Source organism: Scomber japonicus, chromosome 7 (assembly GCF_027409825.1).
Source record: "Scomber japonicus isolate fScoJap1 chromosome 7, fScoJap1.pri, whole genome shotgun sequence".
In the NCBI taxonomy this organism is placed as follows: domain Eukaryota; kingdom Metazoa; phylum Chordata; class Actinopteri; order Scombriformes; family Scombridae; genus Scomber; species Scomber japonicus.
In genome coordinates, this window is record NC_070584.1 from 14,783,565 (window position 1) to 14,801,312 (window position 17,748).

The 17,748-nt window shown below is 41.5% G+C and overlaps 1 protein-coding gene across 1 annotated transcript in view; it reads left to right on the forward strand.

Annotated features, from left to right (window-relative positions):
* Positions 1–236: 236 nt before the first annotated feature.
* trabd2b (TraB domain containing 2B) overlaps positions 237–17,748 on the forward strand; it is a 69,369-nt gene continuing 51,857 nt past the window's right edge. The window contains exons 1-2 of the mRNA XM_053322460.1: positions 237–453; positions 3,152–3,721. Coding sequence (XP_053178435.1) covers positions 340–453; positions 3,152–3,721 — 684 coding nt within the window. The 5' untranslated portion in view covers positions 237–339. The remainder of the gene's footprint in view (positions 454–3,151; positions 3,722–17,748) is intronic.

Genomic DNA, 17,748 nt, shown 5'->3' on the forward strand with positions numbered 1-17,748 from the left:
CTCTCTCCCAGTCAAGACGCTCCAAACTTGCGGAGCGCACCGCGGAAACTCTCCAAAGAGTTTTCAGCTCGGCTCCTGCTTCAGGACTGCACCGAGTGAAGGGAGACAGGAAAAGTTCCAGATCTGAAACTGCTCAACCTCAGGAAGCGGAGAGAGTCGGTAATGGCGAAGGGGCGGAATGGTCATCCAAGCGAGCGGCACATGTGAGCCCAGAGGCCATCGGTAACGTTTTCATTTCAAAAGCGACGAGGGGGGAGACGGGCAGTGAGAAGAGAGCACAGGAGAAGAGGCAGATAAAAGTGTGCTGAGAGCTCAGAAGTGTCCTGTCACCTCGACACGATGGTCTGTCTACCGGGATTCATCTGGGTCTTCCTGAGCGCTCTCCTGCACCCTGTGGCACCCTGGGGCGCACAACGACGGGACCGACCGAAGCAGTGCGACACACCAAAGTCGGTGAGTCGTGCTCGGACACTTAATCCGTCCAAGGACACTCTCACCTTATTTATATTAGACCACGGATACGCATTTAATACATCAAATTTGACAACTTTGTTGAGCCAAAAGAACTGAGGGACACATGATGGTGACACTTGTTAAATTATAGTGTGATAACAATCTGATAACTTTTCCTCAGAAAAACAATCATGAAATTAAACAGCGGTATTTGTTAATTGTGTTGGCAATTCAACAGCAGGACACAATCAGGCCTTATATCTTGCCTTATTAATTTCTACAATAAGGTCAAAGGTTACGACCTTTTACACCTTTAAATACCTTTTATTATTAACTAATAATTGGGTGTGCCTTGAGATGGACGGATGATTTAATTAATGAAAATGTGAATACACACGTTATAGTTGCGAGATGAATATGGACTGCCTGCCAAAAGCCTGATAATTAATGTTTAAAATGTGTAATAATACGAGTAAGAATATTACGCTCCGAATACATTTATTTTAAACCAATTCCTCATATTAATATAGGCCGAGACACAGAAATGAAGCTCTCATATGTGAAGGCTCAGGTATTTCTGAATTGCCTCAGCAGTGCTTATAATATAATGAGACATGGGCCTTAGAAATGAAAGCAGTTAAAAATTGTTGCCGCTCGCCAACTGTACAGTATGGCTGTTTATGTGACAAACGCAAGTGGGGAACACCCACGGGTGACTTGACTTCATTTGGAAAAGTTTCACTGACCTTTCAGAAGTGATCATGTTTCAGCTCAATACAGCCTATTAAAGCACTTATCGGGCGCCTATTGGTAAAAAAAAATTATGGATGTGGTTTGAACTCATAACGTGAGGAAGTGCAGAGTGTGTGCCTGTCCCTATGTGCGCCTCACACTGTGGATATCCTCCACATGAAGCACACGTTAATTAAAATCATGACTGCAGACATTACACCCAACACGTTTACTTTGTGGGAAAAATACAAATAAAAGAAAAATATGACCTCAGCAACAGGCGAATCTTAAAAAAAAAGACACTCGGCTGTTGTGCGCGTGTACGTTATTGAGCATCTCATTAACTGTTTGATCACAGGCTTTTGTTTCATATGTGCGTTATGCGCATAATGCATATATAGTCAGACATCACTGAAGGCTTCGTGTTCCTTTGCTTCATGTGATTTGTAATGCGTCAGTACAGTGGTCTCTGTTTTCTGTTAAGAGTAATTACCCCCATAAAAACGAGTCCTGCGCGTCAAGGCTCTCCAGAAAAGTCCACGCAGCTTGAGCAGAGAGGGGATCTCGACTCTCCTCAGCTCCTCAGGACTTAGACAAGTCCGACCACACTTTCCATGTCCAAAAGTCTTCATTTATGGTCAGGCCTAAGCGCTCGTTAGCTCGTTAACTAATGACAAAAAATGCTGAACAAGAAGAGGAAAAGAAAAAGAAAGTTTCCGTGTCTCCCAAAATATGATGGAAAATGCACTAATGCATCTAATGCCGTGCAAACTTTTCCAGTTAGTCTGTCGGCTGGAACCGGCCAACGTGAAAATTGAGTTAGAGACGAAGTGGCAAACTCTCAACATTTTAGTGTATCTGCAAAGGCAAATACTCTGCTCTGAAATTAAACGAGCACTCTCGATTTATTTTATCTAGACGGGGATTGCGCCAGAAATTATTGTATGTTCATAGCAGTCAATTATGATAATAATGGAACATCCCACAAGACGATTTCACCGGCTGTTGGCAAGCCATTGGAAAAGTTGTCTATGACAAAGGCAGTCCTGGCAGTGCGCAGGATAATTGGAACACAGCTGAAGGCAATCTTGATTAAATTTTAGAAGTAAACATTTTCTAAGAATAACTTTATTTTACAGTAATGGGTTTCATCCCTCAAATGCCTGATTACACTGCGTCTCAGAAGCCAGAAGTTTGATATTGTTTATAACAGCTAATTCCTTTTTTCATATTGAATAATGCCAACATCAAAGTTATAGCACATGTACAGCACATTTGCAGAGCACTTAATAAGAACCATGTTTTAAATGCAATACTGCCTTTTGCTCATTTCCAATGGTTGTGATTATTAATTTCCAACGTGACATTGTTTTGTATAAAGATAATCGCAATAGACAAACACTTCCTGTAATATAGACCGTAGGACAAAAAAAACAGTGCTGTATTTAAGGCTGTCAGCACCAGTTTTCCCCACCTGGTGTAGAGAATTTCACAAACAAAAGTATCACAGTGGGGTCAGAACGGAGAGCAGGTTTCTTTCGGCTTTTGGCTTTTATGAGCTCTGGTGCAGTATATTTGCACTGCAGCCTTGAAAACGCTTCCCAGGCCGAAAGAGGCTTTGGCAACCGAGGTATGCACCTCAACAATACACGGGGGTCTGTTTACAGCCCAGAAGGCCCCTCTATAAACTCCCTGACTGCACCGCAGCAGCAGGCCCTGGAAGCACAGCCTCGAGCTGACTAGACTTCGTGCTTCCTCTGCCGTCATCTTAAAAATTGTATTTCAATCTTTAACTTGTTGACCTGAGCATATGAGCCAGTAAACCACAATAGAGGAAAAATGTGTCAGCTTCAGTTTTAAGGCACATTGACTTGTTCTAACATGATGGTTCCAGCATTTTTGTTTCCTTTTGCTCTCAAAATTTTGACCTTCCTCTCTTATTTTAATTTCTCTTCCACCTCTACAGCAAAGTGACATGAACTCTTTCTTGTGGACAGTAAAGCGTGCGCCTCCTCACCCCCCTTCCTACCTTTTTGGTACCATCCACGTGCCCTACACTCGGGTCTGGGACTTCATCCCCAACAGCTCCAAGCAGGCTTTCCACAATAGCCACAATGTTTTCTTTGAGTTAGACCTGACTGACCCTCTGACCATCTCAAAGCTTACCAGCTGCCAGCTACTGCCCCATGGGGAGAACCTGCAGACCTTGCTACCTCGAGACCTGTACCGCCGCCTCAAACGCCACCTGGACTATGTTAAACACATGATGCCTTACTGGATGACAGCTGATCAGCGTGGCCGTGGCCTCTATGCTGACTACCTATTCAACGCCATTGCGGGGAACTGGGAAAGGAAGAGGCCCGTCTGGGTGATGCTGATGGTGAACTCGCTAACAGAGTGGGACGTTCGATCCAGGGGGACGCCAGTGCTGGACTTGTTTTTGGCTCAAGAGGCTGAGAGGATGGGAAAGACAACAGGGGCGGTGGAGCGGGTGGAGGAGCAGTGTCACCCCCTCAATGGGCTCAACTTCTCTCAGGTAAGAGGATGGAATGTTTATTTTCTCCTTTTTTACATTTGACTCCCCTTGTGTGCACAGCTGGATTCGCTGGTGAAATCATGGAATGAGTAAATCCTTAGATTGTGTATCCTGTTTCCTCCTGCTTGTAGAACACAAACAGATTGGGCTCTATAATCCACAGTAAAAGTTGAGTGTGCCTGCACAGATTTTGGGTGTTGCACCTTCTCTGAAAGAAATGTGGGAGAAGACAACAGAAGGAGGGGAAAAAAGTGATTAAAACTTGCCTGCAGGAGACAGCTTTACGGTTATGGATGTCCTTCCACCTCACTAAATAAACAAGCTCAACAGCTGAATCTGCAAAGAGGGTGTCAGGCTGAGCAATGTACATGCAGAACAGATTAGAGAAGGTGAGAAGAGCGGAGAGCTCTCTCTTTCATTAATGCAGACTGGCTGTCTGGCTCTCTGCGGTATTGCAAGGCTTGCACTGTAACAGGAGACTGAAAGATGAGGGAAATAACCTAATTACTCGATGAGGTAAACATGGGGAGTATCCATCTGTAATTTCTACTGTGATGTTTAAGAAACGAAGGGAATGTGTGTCTATTTAAAGAATTAGTCCATTGGATGTCACCAAAGCTGGAGGCTGAGGACTATTTATCACACTGTGGGAGGTCCTGGAAAAATGTGTGATGAGCCTTGACAAGAGGAGGAAGATGATCCATTCTGATTTATTTTTTAATATAACTTATAAACCAAGCAGAAACAGGTGTCACTAGAAACTGAATTTGAATAATTCATACAGTATATGAATTTGAATTGCTCAACTTGAATAATTGCATTAAATAACTGAATTTGAATAACATAATTTGAATTTATACAATAAAAATGAGTAATTGCATTTTAAAACTGAATCTGAATAGCATAATTTGAAATTGAATTTATTAATTTGGAAGTGAATTCCAGTCAACTTCAAAGTGAATGTAATATTGTGAAACTGAATTCAGTTGTCCTGAATCTATAGTTGATCCTCACTGAAAATTCAGCTCTCTGTACACACTACTTCAATTTCATTTCATCCAGACACACATCTGGTCATTAAGGAAGAACAATTGAGTGTAGAGTCACAGATTCATATATTATACATTTTTACAAACCTATGAAATTATCCTTTGTTCATGCTTCGACATTCTGAAAATGAATGTCATTTAGCTGGGAGTATCATGTATTCAGAACTGAACTTGATCCATTTACAATATGATATAAACAGAAGCCTCCTCTGGTCAAAATATTACCATGGTGATGGATTAGGCACCAAACTCAAAGTAATTCTTCTGTGAAACGGTGAGACGTAAAACAACAGTTTTTACATTGAAATGAGAAAACACTTCAGTACGGTGGCCGAGACCCGCCATAGCTGCAAATAAAAGTAACGCTGCAAACAAAAACAAACGCTGCTGCAAATAAAAAGAAATGCTGCTGCATATAAAAGAAACGCTGCAAATAAAAAGACACACCGCAGCAAACAAAAAAACGCTGCAAATAAAAACAAACGCAGCTGCAAATAAAAGAAACACCGCAGCAAACAAAAAAAACACCGCAGCATATAATAAAAAAACGATGCAAATAAAAAAAGACACAACAGAAGTGGATTACCGGGGACTGTTTTTGCCGAAACACCGGAAGAAGAAACAACAACAACAGGACTACGAATTGGAAAACGAACTAGAAAGTAAGTGAAAATAGTAGTGTTTGAGGGTGACTTGTCTGTTTCAGCCAACATGGGGATGAGGATCGGAACTGCAGACACTTAAAACACGCTGTTCCGCCTACGGGACGGGTCGTAGGTTGGGAGGTAGCCACAAGTCCTTCTGAATGTTTTAAACACCAACCCTTAAACATATTTATTCATGCCGTACATTGTTAGAAAGCATAGGTTGCCCTGATTCATTCAAGACCACTCACGAATTATATTGGTTGCTCACAGCCGTAATAGTATTCAGCCACTCAGCTAAAGTAAAAACAGCTATAATCTCTACATACCTTCAAAGTCTTCCCTTTATCCACAACGATCATCTTATGACTCAGGACTTTCTGTACAGCTCGCCAAGTATCCATTCTTGTGAAATATGAAATCCGTTTCCATAACATCGAAATACTTTCCTCAATATGTCCATGTATTTAGTCCAACACGTAACGTAATAACACAAATACCAAATCATATACGGTCCCTTTTACGTCTTTTCCTGACCTACACGTACAAGCAACAGCAACAACGACAGTAATAAGCTGCCGGAACTATGTAGCCGTCAGTTGTTTCCACTCTCGTTAGTGGTCTCCCCGTGTTAGCCGAAGCTAACAATACACCGGCATTCTCCAGTTCAACTTCAAACCTGGGGATACATCGCCTGACCAAATAACACATTGAAAAGTACATGTAGCGACATTAAACACTACCATTTTCACTTACTTTCTAGTTCGTTTTCCAATTCTGTTGTTGTTGTTTCTTCTTCCGGTGTTTCGGCAAAAACAGTCCCCGGTAATCCACTTCCGTTGTCTTTTTTTATTTGCATCGTTTTTTTAATTATATGCTGCGCGGTGTTTTTTTTTGTTTGCTGCGGTGTGTCTTTTTATTTGCAGCGTTTCTTTTATATGCAGCAGCGTTTCTTTTTATTTGCAGCAGCGTTTGTTTTTGTTTGCAGCGTTACTTTTATTTGCAGCTATGGCGGGTCTCGGCCACCGTACTTCAGGCTTTCAGGCTATCTAGCTCTCATTGATTGTTGACATGGCTGAGAGAAAATAGTTGAGTTCTGTGAATCTGCACTTGGTTGTTCTTCCTCAATGACTGAATATGTATCTCAGTAAACTGAAATTGAATTGTGAAAACTGAATGTTAAAGTATTTAGAGAGCTGAATTTTCAGTGAGGATCAAATAAAGTTTCAGAGCAAATAAATTCAATATATTTCCAAATTTATTGGAATTCTGTTCCAAACTAATAAATCCAATTTCAAATGATACTATTCAGATTTAGTGTTTCAATGAAATGATCAGTTAAACACTACAAACTCAAATGATGTAATTCAGATTTAGTTTTTGAATGTAATTCTACTTGAGTAATTCAAGTTCAAATATAAATGACTGAAATTCCATTTCTAGTGACACATATTCATAAAAAAACATTTCAGTGTGTGTATTCATGCAGTGCTCACAACCAAACATGTGCTTTGCATGCACAACACGTCACACACAAAGGCTGTAAACAGCATGCAAAGCTCCATACATGCACACTGGGGATGTGGTGCAACAGAATCTGCATGGGCCAAAGCCTCCATGTGACGGGTCGAAGGGCTAATTTAAGAGGCAGTGGGCTCCTAGCCTCTCCTCTTTCATCAGCACCTCCTAACTACACTGTCAAAGTCGTACTGCATAGCCTGCACATGCCTGAGAGCTTTACTGCCCCTAGAAATAAGCTTGGTGAGGCACACTGTGCTTCTCAGTAATGAAGAGGATGAGTGCTGATGCTGTTAGGAAGGTGTTGCAATTTGTGTAGTCCGTTATGTCCTGTAGACATGTGCTTTTCCTATTATCTTAAAAGCATTCATGTCCTCTAACTTTAGTGCTGTCTCAGTCTAAATGCTGATCTGTATTTAGTGTGGCAGGCGCAGCAGTTGCCCCTAAAAACAACACTGTTTTAAATAACATTGCAACAGAGTTGAAAAGCAGCACAGTTTCCAACTTTAGATAAGTGTTTATGTTTCCCAAAAACTTCCATTCAACTTCAATATGCATCATCCTTTGTTCAGCGAAAAGAGCAGGCAGAATTCACTGAATTTATAGGACACTGTAACATTTTACAAGACAGGTGTTCAAATTCAGATAAGAGTTTTATTGCCGTGGAAATTCAGTCAAAATTGGATCATGGATAAGTTGAATTTTACCACAGCAGAGCGCAAGTACGGCTGGACTTCTGAACCTCCAACCCCCTTATTTCCAAATATGTATGAGAACAATTCAGAGCTGAACTGAAACTGACATGGAAACCATTATTCTCAATTATAATAATTTGTGATTTAATCTGAACACTATGGTTGATTGGATCTCTCTACGCTTGACTGTAACAGCGATGAGGTCAGAAGGATGGATAGACAAAGAGTCAAAGAGAAAATGCGTGGGTGGCAATCAAGAAAGAGAAGTGAGACAACGGAAGAGAAAGAGCGAGATAGAGGCTGACTGTGAGGAATAGAGGAAATATTGGGGTGGTTGCGTGGACAAAAAGGGAGACGGATGTGCATCGTCTCACTGCTAATGCTAATCTGAAACATGAGCAATGCGTAAAGGGAGATCTGAGTTTGGAAAGGTTCCAGGCCTTGCCGGCGCACATATTATTTGTTCCCAATAAAAGTAGCTGCTTACAATATCCTGTAGCTTTGCTGCTGGCTCTTAGAAATGTGAGTGTTGGTGATTCATCATCTGTCACACAGTACGTTTCTCACCTAGTCCCATCGGTGCCACTTGGGCAGCTCCATGAGTTAGTTGTTGCTTGGGAAACCTGTGACATTAGAGGAGGAAGTTTTTGTATGAAAAGGGGTGCAGCAGATAAATCATCCTCTCTGGGGTAGGAGGAGGTGGAGCGGGTGTTTTACCAGTGATCATCTGGAGTGGGGATGTAGGTGGTAGTGTGAGTGGGATAGAGGGATGTTAAGTATGCCAGAGCCCTCTTTAGACCATCATGTTCTAACGAGAGCTCTGTTGTTCTGAAACCTCTCTATGGTCTCTTTAGATCACAGAGAGGTGTAGATGTCTCTGTAAGAGTGACTTTAGAGGTTGTGGAAAAAAGGCGGGTTGTGATGCATGGTTCTTCTCCAGCTCTGTGTAGGCCAATGTAGGTTGACAGCTGGGCGGGCCAGCCAGTACCAAAGTCTTTGTAAATACTTTGAGCACTGAGTGGGAATGGCTGCAGAAACCTAAGTTGGCTCAGAGGGTGCAGGATCCACAACCACAGCTTTGGAAGTCACCTATATCACCTTATACTTCCTTTTCCTTCAAGGGTTCAATAAATTCCCATGATGACTGAGCTGAGTATTATACATTGTGAATCTGAAAATAGTGAACAGCAAACTTGAATAGGACTCCAGTTTCAGAATCACAATGGATACAAGGACAACATGTCTTGGTGTTGTTGCACAGTACCCAACTGAACTGGCTTATTTTCACCTAGATACTGTATATTATTGGAGTTAAGATGTGGAACAAAAACAGCTCTAGGGCAAAGTTGCTTGTGGGAAACTTGAGGGTGGCTCCAGCCTGTGGGCCTCCTCTCTCACTCCCAGCAAATAAACACCCATATTTATTTTCTCTGGGTCGCATTGCAGCTGAGGCCACTAGCCCATGTCGGAGAGAAATTACATCATATCAGTGGCGCCTGTCTCCTGGGCAGGGGTCAAGGGTGGGAGGTGGTATTGGAGTCGCAGAGCAGCAGAGCGGTAAGGAGACTGTCTGTCAGGGTCAGTCTGGGAAAGCAGTGTCCACTCTGATGGAGTACCTGGCCCAGTCTTTGACCACTTTCCATCAATTCGGTCTAATTTGTGAGAGAGAGATGGCTGATTGTCAGTGGACCCTAGTACTGTCACCTCTGGGCTGGAGATGTGACCGGGTAAAGATTTTCAGGTGTGGGAGGGTGGAGGTGACAGAATCTGGTTTCCTCTCAACAGAAGGGCATCCTCCTGGTGGGAATGTGTCCTTTTTACAGCTTCAGTGACAGTTTGGCATGTCTATTTCAATCAGTGCACCCCCTGTACCATCTCTCTGCTAGAGAGGACCTCATGGTGACGCTTACTGTTGTGCTGACAGTGCAGCCTCACACATGTTGTGGTCTCAGCAAGGAACTTTTAGGCCTGGAGGTTGGGCTAAAATATCCCAACAGTGTGTTTGTTGATGGTGTAATCATATACGATATGATGACATTTAGTTTTTTGAATATAAGTATGAAAATATGAAATGAAAAGTATATGGTGCTAGGATAGCAACCACAGAGTTTACACACAGTGTCATAAAGTGAAACTTATTTCTGTCTGTGCCAGAGCTCGAAGTCTGTTTAGATATACACAGTCTGTATTTTCCATACACCAGTAATACTTTATATGATATTAAATTTGATTTCAGATTGGACCTACTAAAATATACAGCCCAAGGATACAAATCAGTGATTTAAAAAATGATTTAAGAACTGTAACATAGTAAAAGTGAAATACAGCTCATATCCAGCAGGAATGTCTTCCGCTGTGCAGATCCAGAGCTTTCTGGCTGTGCATGGCAGTTATTTGATGAGCATTTATGGCAAGCAGTGAAGAGCAGGGTATAAGTGTCTCCTAAGTCTGGGCAAGGGTTGCTAAGAACAGAAATGAAATCAGAATATGATTCTCCAGTGTGTATCAAATCATACAGAATACTTTGCGTTATGTTTCTTGGACCATGTTCATCTAAACAGACATCTTTAAAGGGAAGAAATTAAGTAACATCCAACTTTTCCCATATCCAAATATTTACATTCCATGACAGGCGTGTACGTTTTACTTTGAAGCAATGTGTTGGCCACCGAGGCTGACTGATGGAAAAAGCGTTCTGTGTCTGCACTCCGCTCTTCTTTCCTCTGACCTACTCGGTCCTTCTGGATCTCTGTTTCCTCCTTCTTGCTCTACCTTTCTCTCTGACAAGTCCCGAGGCTCTGGTTGTCCCATTGCTAACCCGTTGCTCATCTACAAACGTACACATCAACACACGCACAATGGAAAAAGAGGAGGGGGGGTGGAGATTACCTTTAAAGTGTGCTGGAGACATGTATCCCCTCTTTAGGCATGACATCTGAGGGTGTTTCACATCTAAGCTATAATTACCTGCGCAAATATGTGGAAAACTGCGAGGCAACACATATCAGGCCGATCATCTGGTCCTGTCGGCAGGCGGACGGCAGTCCCACTGTTGCACTAATGACTTAATAGGCCCCTTAATGACCAAATAGCCCGCTGCCATCCAGAAGCACTTAGACAATTATGTGCTGGCCAGAACACTGCAGGCTGACTGTGAGACAGAGGGAGGTACAGAGGCTGGATATGAATACTGAGAAAATTAGGGCACTGTACACTTGACAGCTGGATAAATCACAATGTATTTTACTTAAATTCTATTTTGTAAGAAAAAAACATAAAATGAAAGAAAAAAAACAATGAATTGAAAGTTATAATGGAGTTTGATAGCAGGCAGCAGACAAGAGCTGAAAATCAATGTGGATACAATTGCCTCAATTTTAGCGTTTGCGTAACTGGAAAAACTACAGTCAACTTCACTCTCTCCACCCACTCACTTATCCAAAGTTGAAAAGCTTACCAAATAACAAAGAAAGCATGCAGGGAAAGTGGGAACTCTAAAAAGGTATTTGTATACAGGGTTGATCTCTTTTCTTTTAGTCTGTATTACTTGCACCTTTTGTTAAGAAATGTTATTAATCAGCAGTGAACTATTAACTTTACTCAACTCAGGAAACCTTTATAAATCTCACTGCTCCTCTATAAACTCACTGCTTTCACTCAGCGCATCCAACAGAGGTCACGTCGCTCCTTGTTATGAGTACCTGAGAGACCTGAGGTAATGAGTCCACCACATTGTCACTGAGCTGAGTGCCGCTGAGGTAGTGAGTTAAGCGTGGCATGTCCGAGTGCTCCTCCATATTTCAGTGTTCAATTTGCCAAAACCTCCCCTCCTTCCTTCGCCCACATGCTCCCTTGGTTGAGAGAATGAGCGTTCCTTTCTGCTGAAAAATGTGATAGCCTCACGTCACACTGTTACCACACTCAGTTACCTAAACGCATTTACAATCTCACTGATCTCATTTTGCTGGATTTGAGCGCAGCCTACAGTTGATCATTCAGTTCTACTTAATAAGTACTGGGTTGGCCTGGTTTTTATCTTACATATCAAACAGATTATTTAAAGTCACTGTTGACAACTTTTGTTCTTCACCTGCTCTCATGTCACCAGGATCCCACAGGGCTCAGTCCATGGCCTTATTTTTTCAGTTTGTATCTGTTGCCCCTTGACCATGTTATTTGTGATTTCAACTCTATGTCCTACCATTCTTACGCTGATGACTCACTGTTATATGTCTCGTTTAGCCCTGATAATCCCAAAAGTCTGAATTCTCTGCAACCCTGCCTCACTGCTATTAATGACTGGATGGATTCAAACTTCCTGCAGCGGAACCGGATAAGTCTTGATTATTGGTCCCGATGGTATTCCCAACAGCGTCACCCCCCACGTTGAACCACTAACACCAAACACTGAACTAGAAACATAGAAGTTATTTTTGATCAGTACCTCAACTTCAATCAGAATCAGAATCAATCCTGCCATTTACAAATCAGAAATATTGCCAAAGTCAAAACAAAGCTCCCCCAAAACTAAGTTTAACAACTTATCCACACCCTCATTTCCTCCCACTTACAGTAGACTGCTGCAATTCATTATTTACCTGCCTACACAATACAACAGCTGCCCTTCTACAGTTGATGCACAAAGCAGCAGCAAGACTTCTCACAAACACTCAACATAGGAAACAGTCTTGGCCGAACTGCACTGGCTCTCCATTCATTACAAAAATCAATGTAAGATTCTACTGATTACTTTTAAATCCCTGCATGGTCTGGCTCCACTTTACATTTCAGAACTCTTAACCCCTTATTCTGCACCAAGACCCCTCAAATCATATAATCAAATGTTGTTAATAGTTACATACTCCAGGCCTAAAACAAATGGGAATCATACTTTTACTATACTCAGTATCAGATCAGCTGAGTCAGTGCTTCATTTCAAAAAGCTTTTAAAAACCCATCAGTACATACTAGCATTTTTATACTATTTTTTATAACATCTATTCAAATATTTTAATGTTGTTCTATTGCATTTCTTTTTAATCTCTGTATGTTTGACCACTTCTTTAACTCCCTGTGTTTATTATCTTTGTATGATCTTTATTATTATTATGTTTTATTCCTCTGTGTTTTTATGAAACACACATTATTAATGTTATTATTATTATCATTATTATTATTATTATAACATTATTATGATTTACTTTCCAGTCTAGTTTCCAGTACATATAATCATTTTGTCATCCTGACGAACTGACTGAGGAAACTGCAGTGTGTTGTGGTTCAGACATGGCACATTTTATTCCTGTCACATTTTTGCTTATCACAAGGTAACACTGCTGTAAATTGTTTTCTACGAGGAGGGCAGGTAGTTTCCAGGATGTCTGAGGTTAATCTCAGGTTGTCTGGGCCAGAGGCTGATTGATCACAGACAGGAATGTGACTGACTGATTTCCTCAGAGACCCACTTGGCCCCTCTGGAATGTTGTTGTCTTTTGGGACGCTGTTGTTTTATAACTTTTGTTTAAACCAGTTTAGTCATGCTAAACTCAAGGATCACCATACGTACATGTGATGTGATGTGTGTGTCACAGAAGTACATATACTTATACATGTTGGACTTTGAAATAGGGTATAAATGCACCTTTTTAGTATAATAGTAGCCAACACATGTTCAGACATTTTTCTGCAGGTGGGAATGAGTCCTTTAACTTTTGTCTATTAAATAACTCCAACAAAGTTATTATTCCACCAAAATAAACAAAAATCACATCCATCCATTTGTATTTTCCCTCCAGAATGACGCATGGAAGTGTTTTCTGATATCCAAAGTCAAGTAAAACTGAACTTGCTCTGGAGTCTCAAAGACATTTGTCCTCTCATGGCCCTATTAGTGTCAGTGTCAGTCAGTGTCTTCCAAAATGGATGTAAATGCAAAAATAAAACCCCATTCTGATCTGGCACAAAAACAACTTAGCTGACTGTTGACTCCTGCGTCTAAGTCCAACATTTTATTGACCCACCCAGCTACCTCAACCCCCTCTCTTAGTATGTTTTGTGCCAGCGTCACTATTTCCTCCAAGAGGGTTTTGTCCCATGAATTTAAACACATGTTGCTTTTGGGCATTTTGCTGAAACAACTGCTGCTGTCAGCAGGGAGGACAGTCTGAATAATTCTCAGTCTACTTCAAAACACACACTCCTTTGGCAGTTTATGAGTGTGTGATCCTGAGTTCCTCTCCCTCAGCAGTGAAGCAGTGAGAGGTTTGCCCATAAACAGAAACAGATGATTAAGGCTAAATGGGACAAAGTACTACACTGTATTACGCACTGATTCCTGCCCTCAATATGTAGCTTTAAAATCACCAATAAACTAAATCTAAATGTACAATAGCCATAAATAACACTATGTATAAGCACTAACCAGACAATACTGTGTGTCAGTGTCACCCAGTATGTGGGTAAATATGTAAAAGAGACTGCCTGTACACCACTGTTGGATGCTTGGTGGTCTGTGATGAACTCATAGTCCCGGCCTGTGTGTGACATCAGGCACACATACTACCACACCTCATACACATCACTGGCCAACAGTCATAAATAGGTGCCAGTAGAGAACAACTGCGTGTGTCTGTGTGTGTGTGTGTGTGTGTGTGTGTGTGTGTGTGTGTGTGTGTGTGTGTGTTTGTGCTGTGTGAGCCGGGCTTGTCGAGGATTAGGTAGCATTAGTGAAGTCCTCTCGCTGAACCCAGTTTTAATGTGACCCATGCGTCTTCTCTACCCCTCCTGCCCCTGTCCCCATTATACACAACCCAGTGGAGCACTTCAGCAATGCTTACACCCTGCCACTGGACCTCTCACCTTTCTATACCCCCTTTCCAAAAAACCTACTACTACCTACTCTTGCACTATTTTCTTATACTATGCCACAAGCTGTATAATAATGTCTTTTTTTTTCTTATATTTGTCTATCCAGTCAGACTTGTGGGGAACATGTATCTCTTTTTTTTTTTGGCTATACAGTGTGTCACACATTCACACATTCATGAATACAGTATTCACACTTGGACCTGCCCTCTGTTAAAACACTTTGATTCAACTACTTGTTTCATATAAAAGTGGAAATTTGGAAGACTGAATTATTAGTTTATAATAAACTTATCATTTATTAAATGAAGAGTTGAACAGCATCATAAAGGCTACAACCATTGACCTTAATGGCCCAAATTATTATTATTATTATTATTATAATAATATCATGAACCTATCTGAAAATAACTGGCTGCTCTGAAACTGATTATTTTTTATGTCCTCTTCTGAATATAATTTTAAACTGCGGCTCAGGTTTGAGGCAGGTGATTCACATGTGAGTAACATATCTTTTATCTTTTGTGGTTGACATTCTTGCTTTGCCTTGTATGATTTCATGCTTGTTCACAAGTACAGAAGAACAAAGAAACTTAACTGCGGTGACTGAGTATGTATGACTCAGTTCCCAACTCCCTGATGGTTGTGAAAACTGCAAGTTGGAAACAAGGCCCACTCGTAAACTTTATTACGGAGCATATCAATTCTGACATTCATCCTATCTCCTGCACAATCAGAGTAACACCCATTACACACCTCTTCATATAAGAGTAACTCTTAGTTGAGGCAGGAAAAGCAGACTGAAGAGAAGACAGAGAGACAGGCAGACAAGAAGTGAAGTAGTAGGGCCAAGAGATTATAAAGACTGGATGGTGAGGTGTAGAGGCAGCGATCGTTGGGGAAGTGGACAGGCAGGAGGGGAGGTGGACTATCAGACAGGCAGGCAGCCAGGAAGGCAAGACATGACAGCAAGTAGAGAGACAGGGAGGCAGGGAAGCAGGAGACAGGCTATTAACAAGATGTGCTTGTACCAGTGTGCACAGTTTTGTAGGGATAGATTACTTCAGAGATAAGCGAAAATACAAACACAGAACTTCTCAGATCAAACTGAGCCGAGTCACCAATTTGAAAAATGTCCAAACCTTCATTCTCCTATTACAGACCTGTTCTCAGTCACTCTTGTCTATATTCCAGCCGAGCTTCTCCCCAAAGTGTTTTCTATAAAGCTAACTTTAAACATCTTTCAGGTCAGTGTGGATTAAAAGTCTTGGGGCCTGCTGATCCCAAACCATCAGCTGACCACCTGGATGTGCAAAAGTCCTCATGTTAAATCAGCCTTAATCAAAATCCTGCAGTCTCTGCTGGTCAATGAATTTGTTTTACTCTGCTGTGCCCTTGATAGCTCAGGGGATTTCATGCATTTGTGCATTCAGGCCTCTGTTTCGCCTCTCAAATTAGAGTTCCCAGAATTTTCTCTGAGCCAGATTGACTGAGGGAGACGGTTGCCCTCGTCTGTGCCCTCTGAATGACCCCATCCTTTTGGCTAAAGTAGTCCCAACCCCCCCTCTACACTGCTATTGAACATGACTTTTTCAGCCCCTTGTAACGACACAGGCCTGAGCCAATTAGTCTTTGTAAATTATTTTTAATAGGATAAGCGGATGAGAGAATGCATGGATGGATGGAGATTTTCCTGGAGGTTTTTTTTCAACTATGATATGAGTTTACCAGAGTTTCAAGCAAAATTGTTGTTCATTTAGAAATTATGCTTTCACCCTTTGACATGTTTGAGAATTTCCATCCATCTGGAATTTAAAGGGGATATACCGCCCCCCCCCTCCTCCAAAAAGCACAAAGATAAAGTTGGCTGCCCTGCTGTTGACGTGTGACCTGGTCAATCCTTACCATGAGAGAAAGGACCGAGAGGAAGAAAAAAAAGAAAAAAAGGGATTATGAGAAAGAGAAGTGGAGGAACAGGGACAAGTAGCCCCCAACGCCACTCAGGCAAAAAGGGAAATAGAGGAGAGGAAAAGAAAATTGTTCAATTTAGTGGTACTGGAGAGAGCAAAGACAACAATAACACAGGAAATCTTTCACTTTCTCCACTCGGCAGTTTCCTTTGTGCCAAAATAAAAAAGAGAATAGTAAAAAAAGAGGAGAAAAAAAGGATGCTGCTGTGAAATCTCTCTCCCTTCTTCTTTTTGGTTTTGAGGTTATTTTTCCCTACTGCTCTCTCACATCATGGTCAATTTCACCTGTCATTCACCAGTGCAGTTTTTCCAACACAGTACTTCTACCTTTCCCAAGGCATACGCACTCTTGGCGTCCACAGGAACAGTTTAAATATAATATCAAACATATGGCAGAGTTTACAGAAGGTAAATGAGATGAGAAATCAAATTTACCTAGAGTTGTAGACCGTGGTCTCTGAGGGGTGCCGTTGTACAGGGAGAGTCTAAATGATAGGCAGCTGTAATTACACTCACAAGCTGAGCAGGAGAGCTGTGGACAGAGGGGATGGGTGAGTGAGCCAGGGGAGAAGGTCCGGGGGGGAAAAGAGAGGTGGATTTGTTGAAAAAGAGGTGCTCTCAGGGGGTGGCTTTTTTCTATTTTTTTCTCCTCTGTCTCCTTCTCGCTCTCTCTTGTGGGTGTGCATCATGTGATGATGTGTAATTGGCCTGTGGTCACACCAGAGTTGTGCAAACAGATTAGCAGGGAAACATGTCAGCCTGAGGGGCTGCGGAGGTGAATGTGTGTGTTGTGTGAATCACAGATGTGGGATTGTATGGGAAATGGTTTGATCGAGTAAAAGCTATATTAATGGTGAACAGGTGGGGCAGCTGACTTTGTCACAGACAAATTTGTTGTCATGGGTGCACAGGGAATGTCTAGAGCTCCTGTCTTTATGCACAGTTGCACATGCATATTGAATACAGACACATTCAATTATATACAGAGTTTCATTTGGATTAACTAAATTAAATTATGTACTACACTCATAAATTCCAGAAGTTCAGTGTGGTTTGACGATCCTCAAGGTTAAAGAATCCTGGTTTCTGCAATGAAGTCTGGCTACATTGCATACACTGTATAGAACTTCAAGGTATTAATAGAGTTTTAAATCTTCTAATGAATGTGGCATTTTCAAGGTAGGGTTTTGTTATGAAAATTGTCAAATTTAATACTGAACACTGGCATAAAAAAACAAGAAGTCACAAACTCAATGCAGTACTATCCATTTTTAAATACATGCAGTA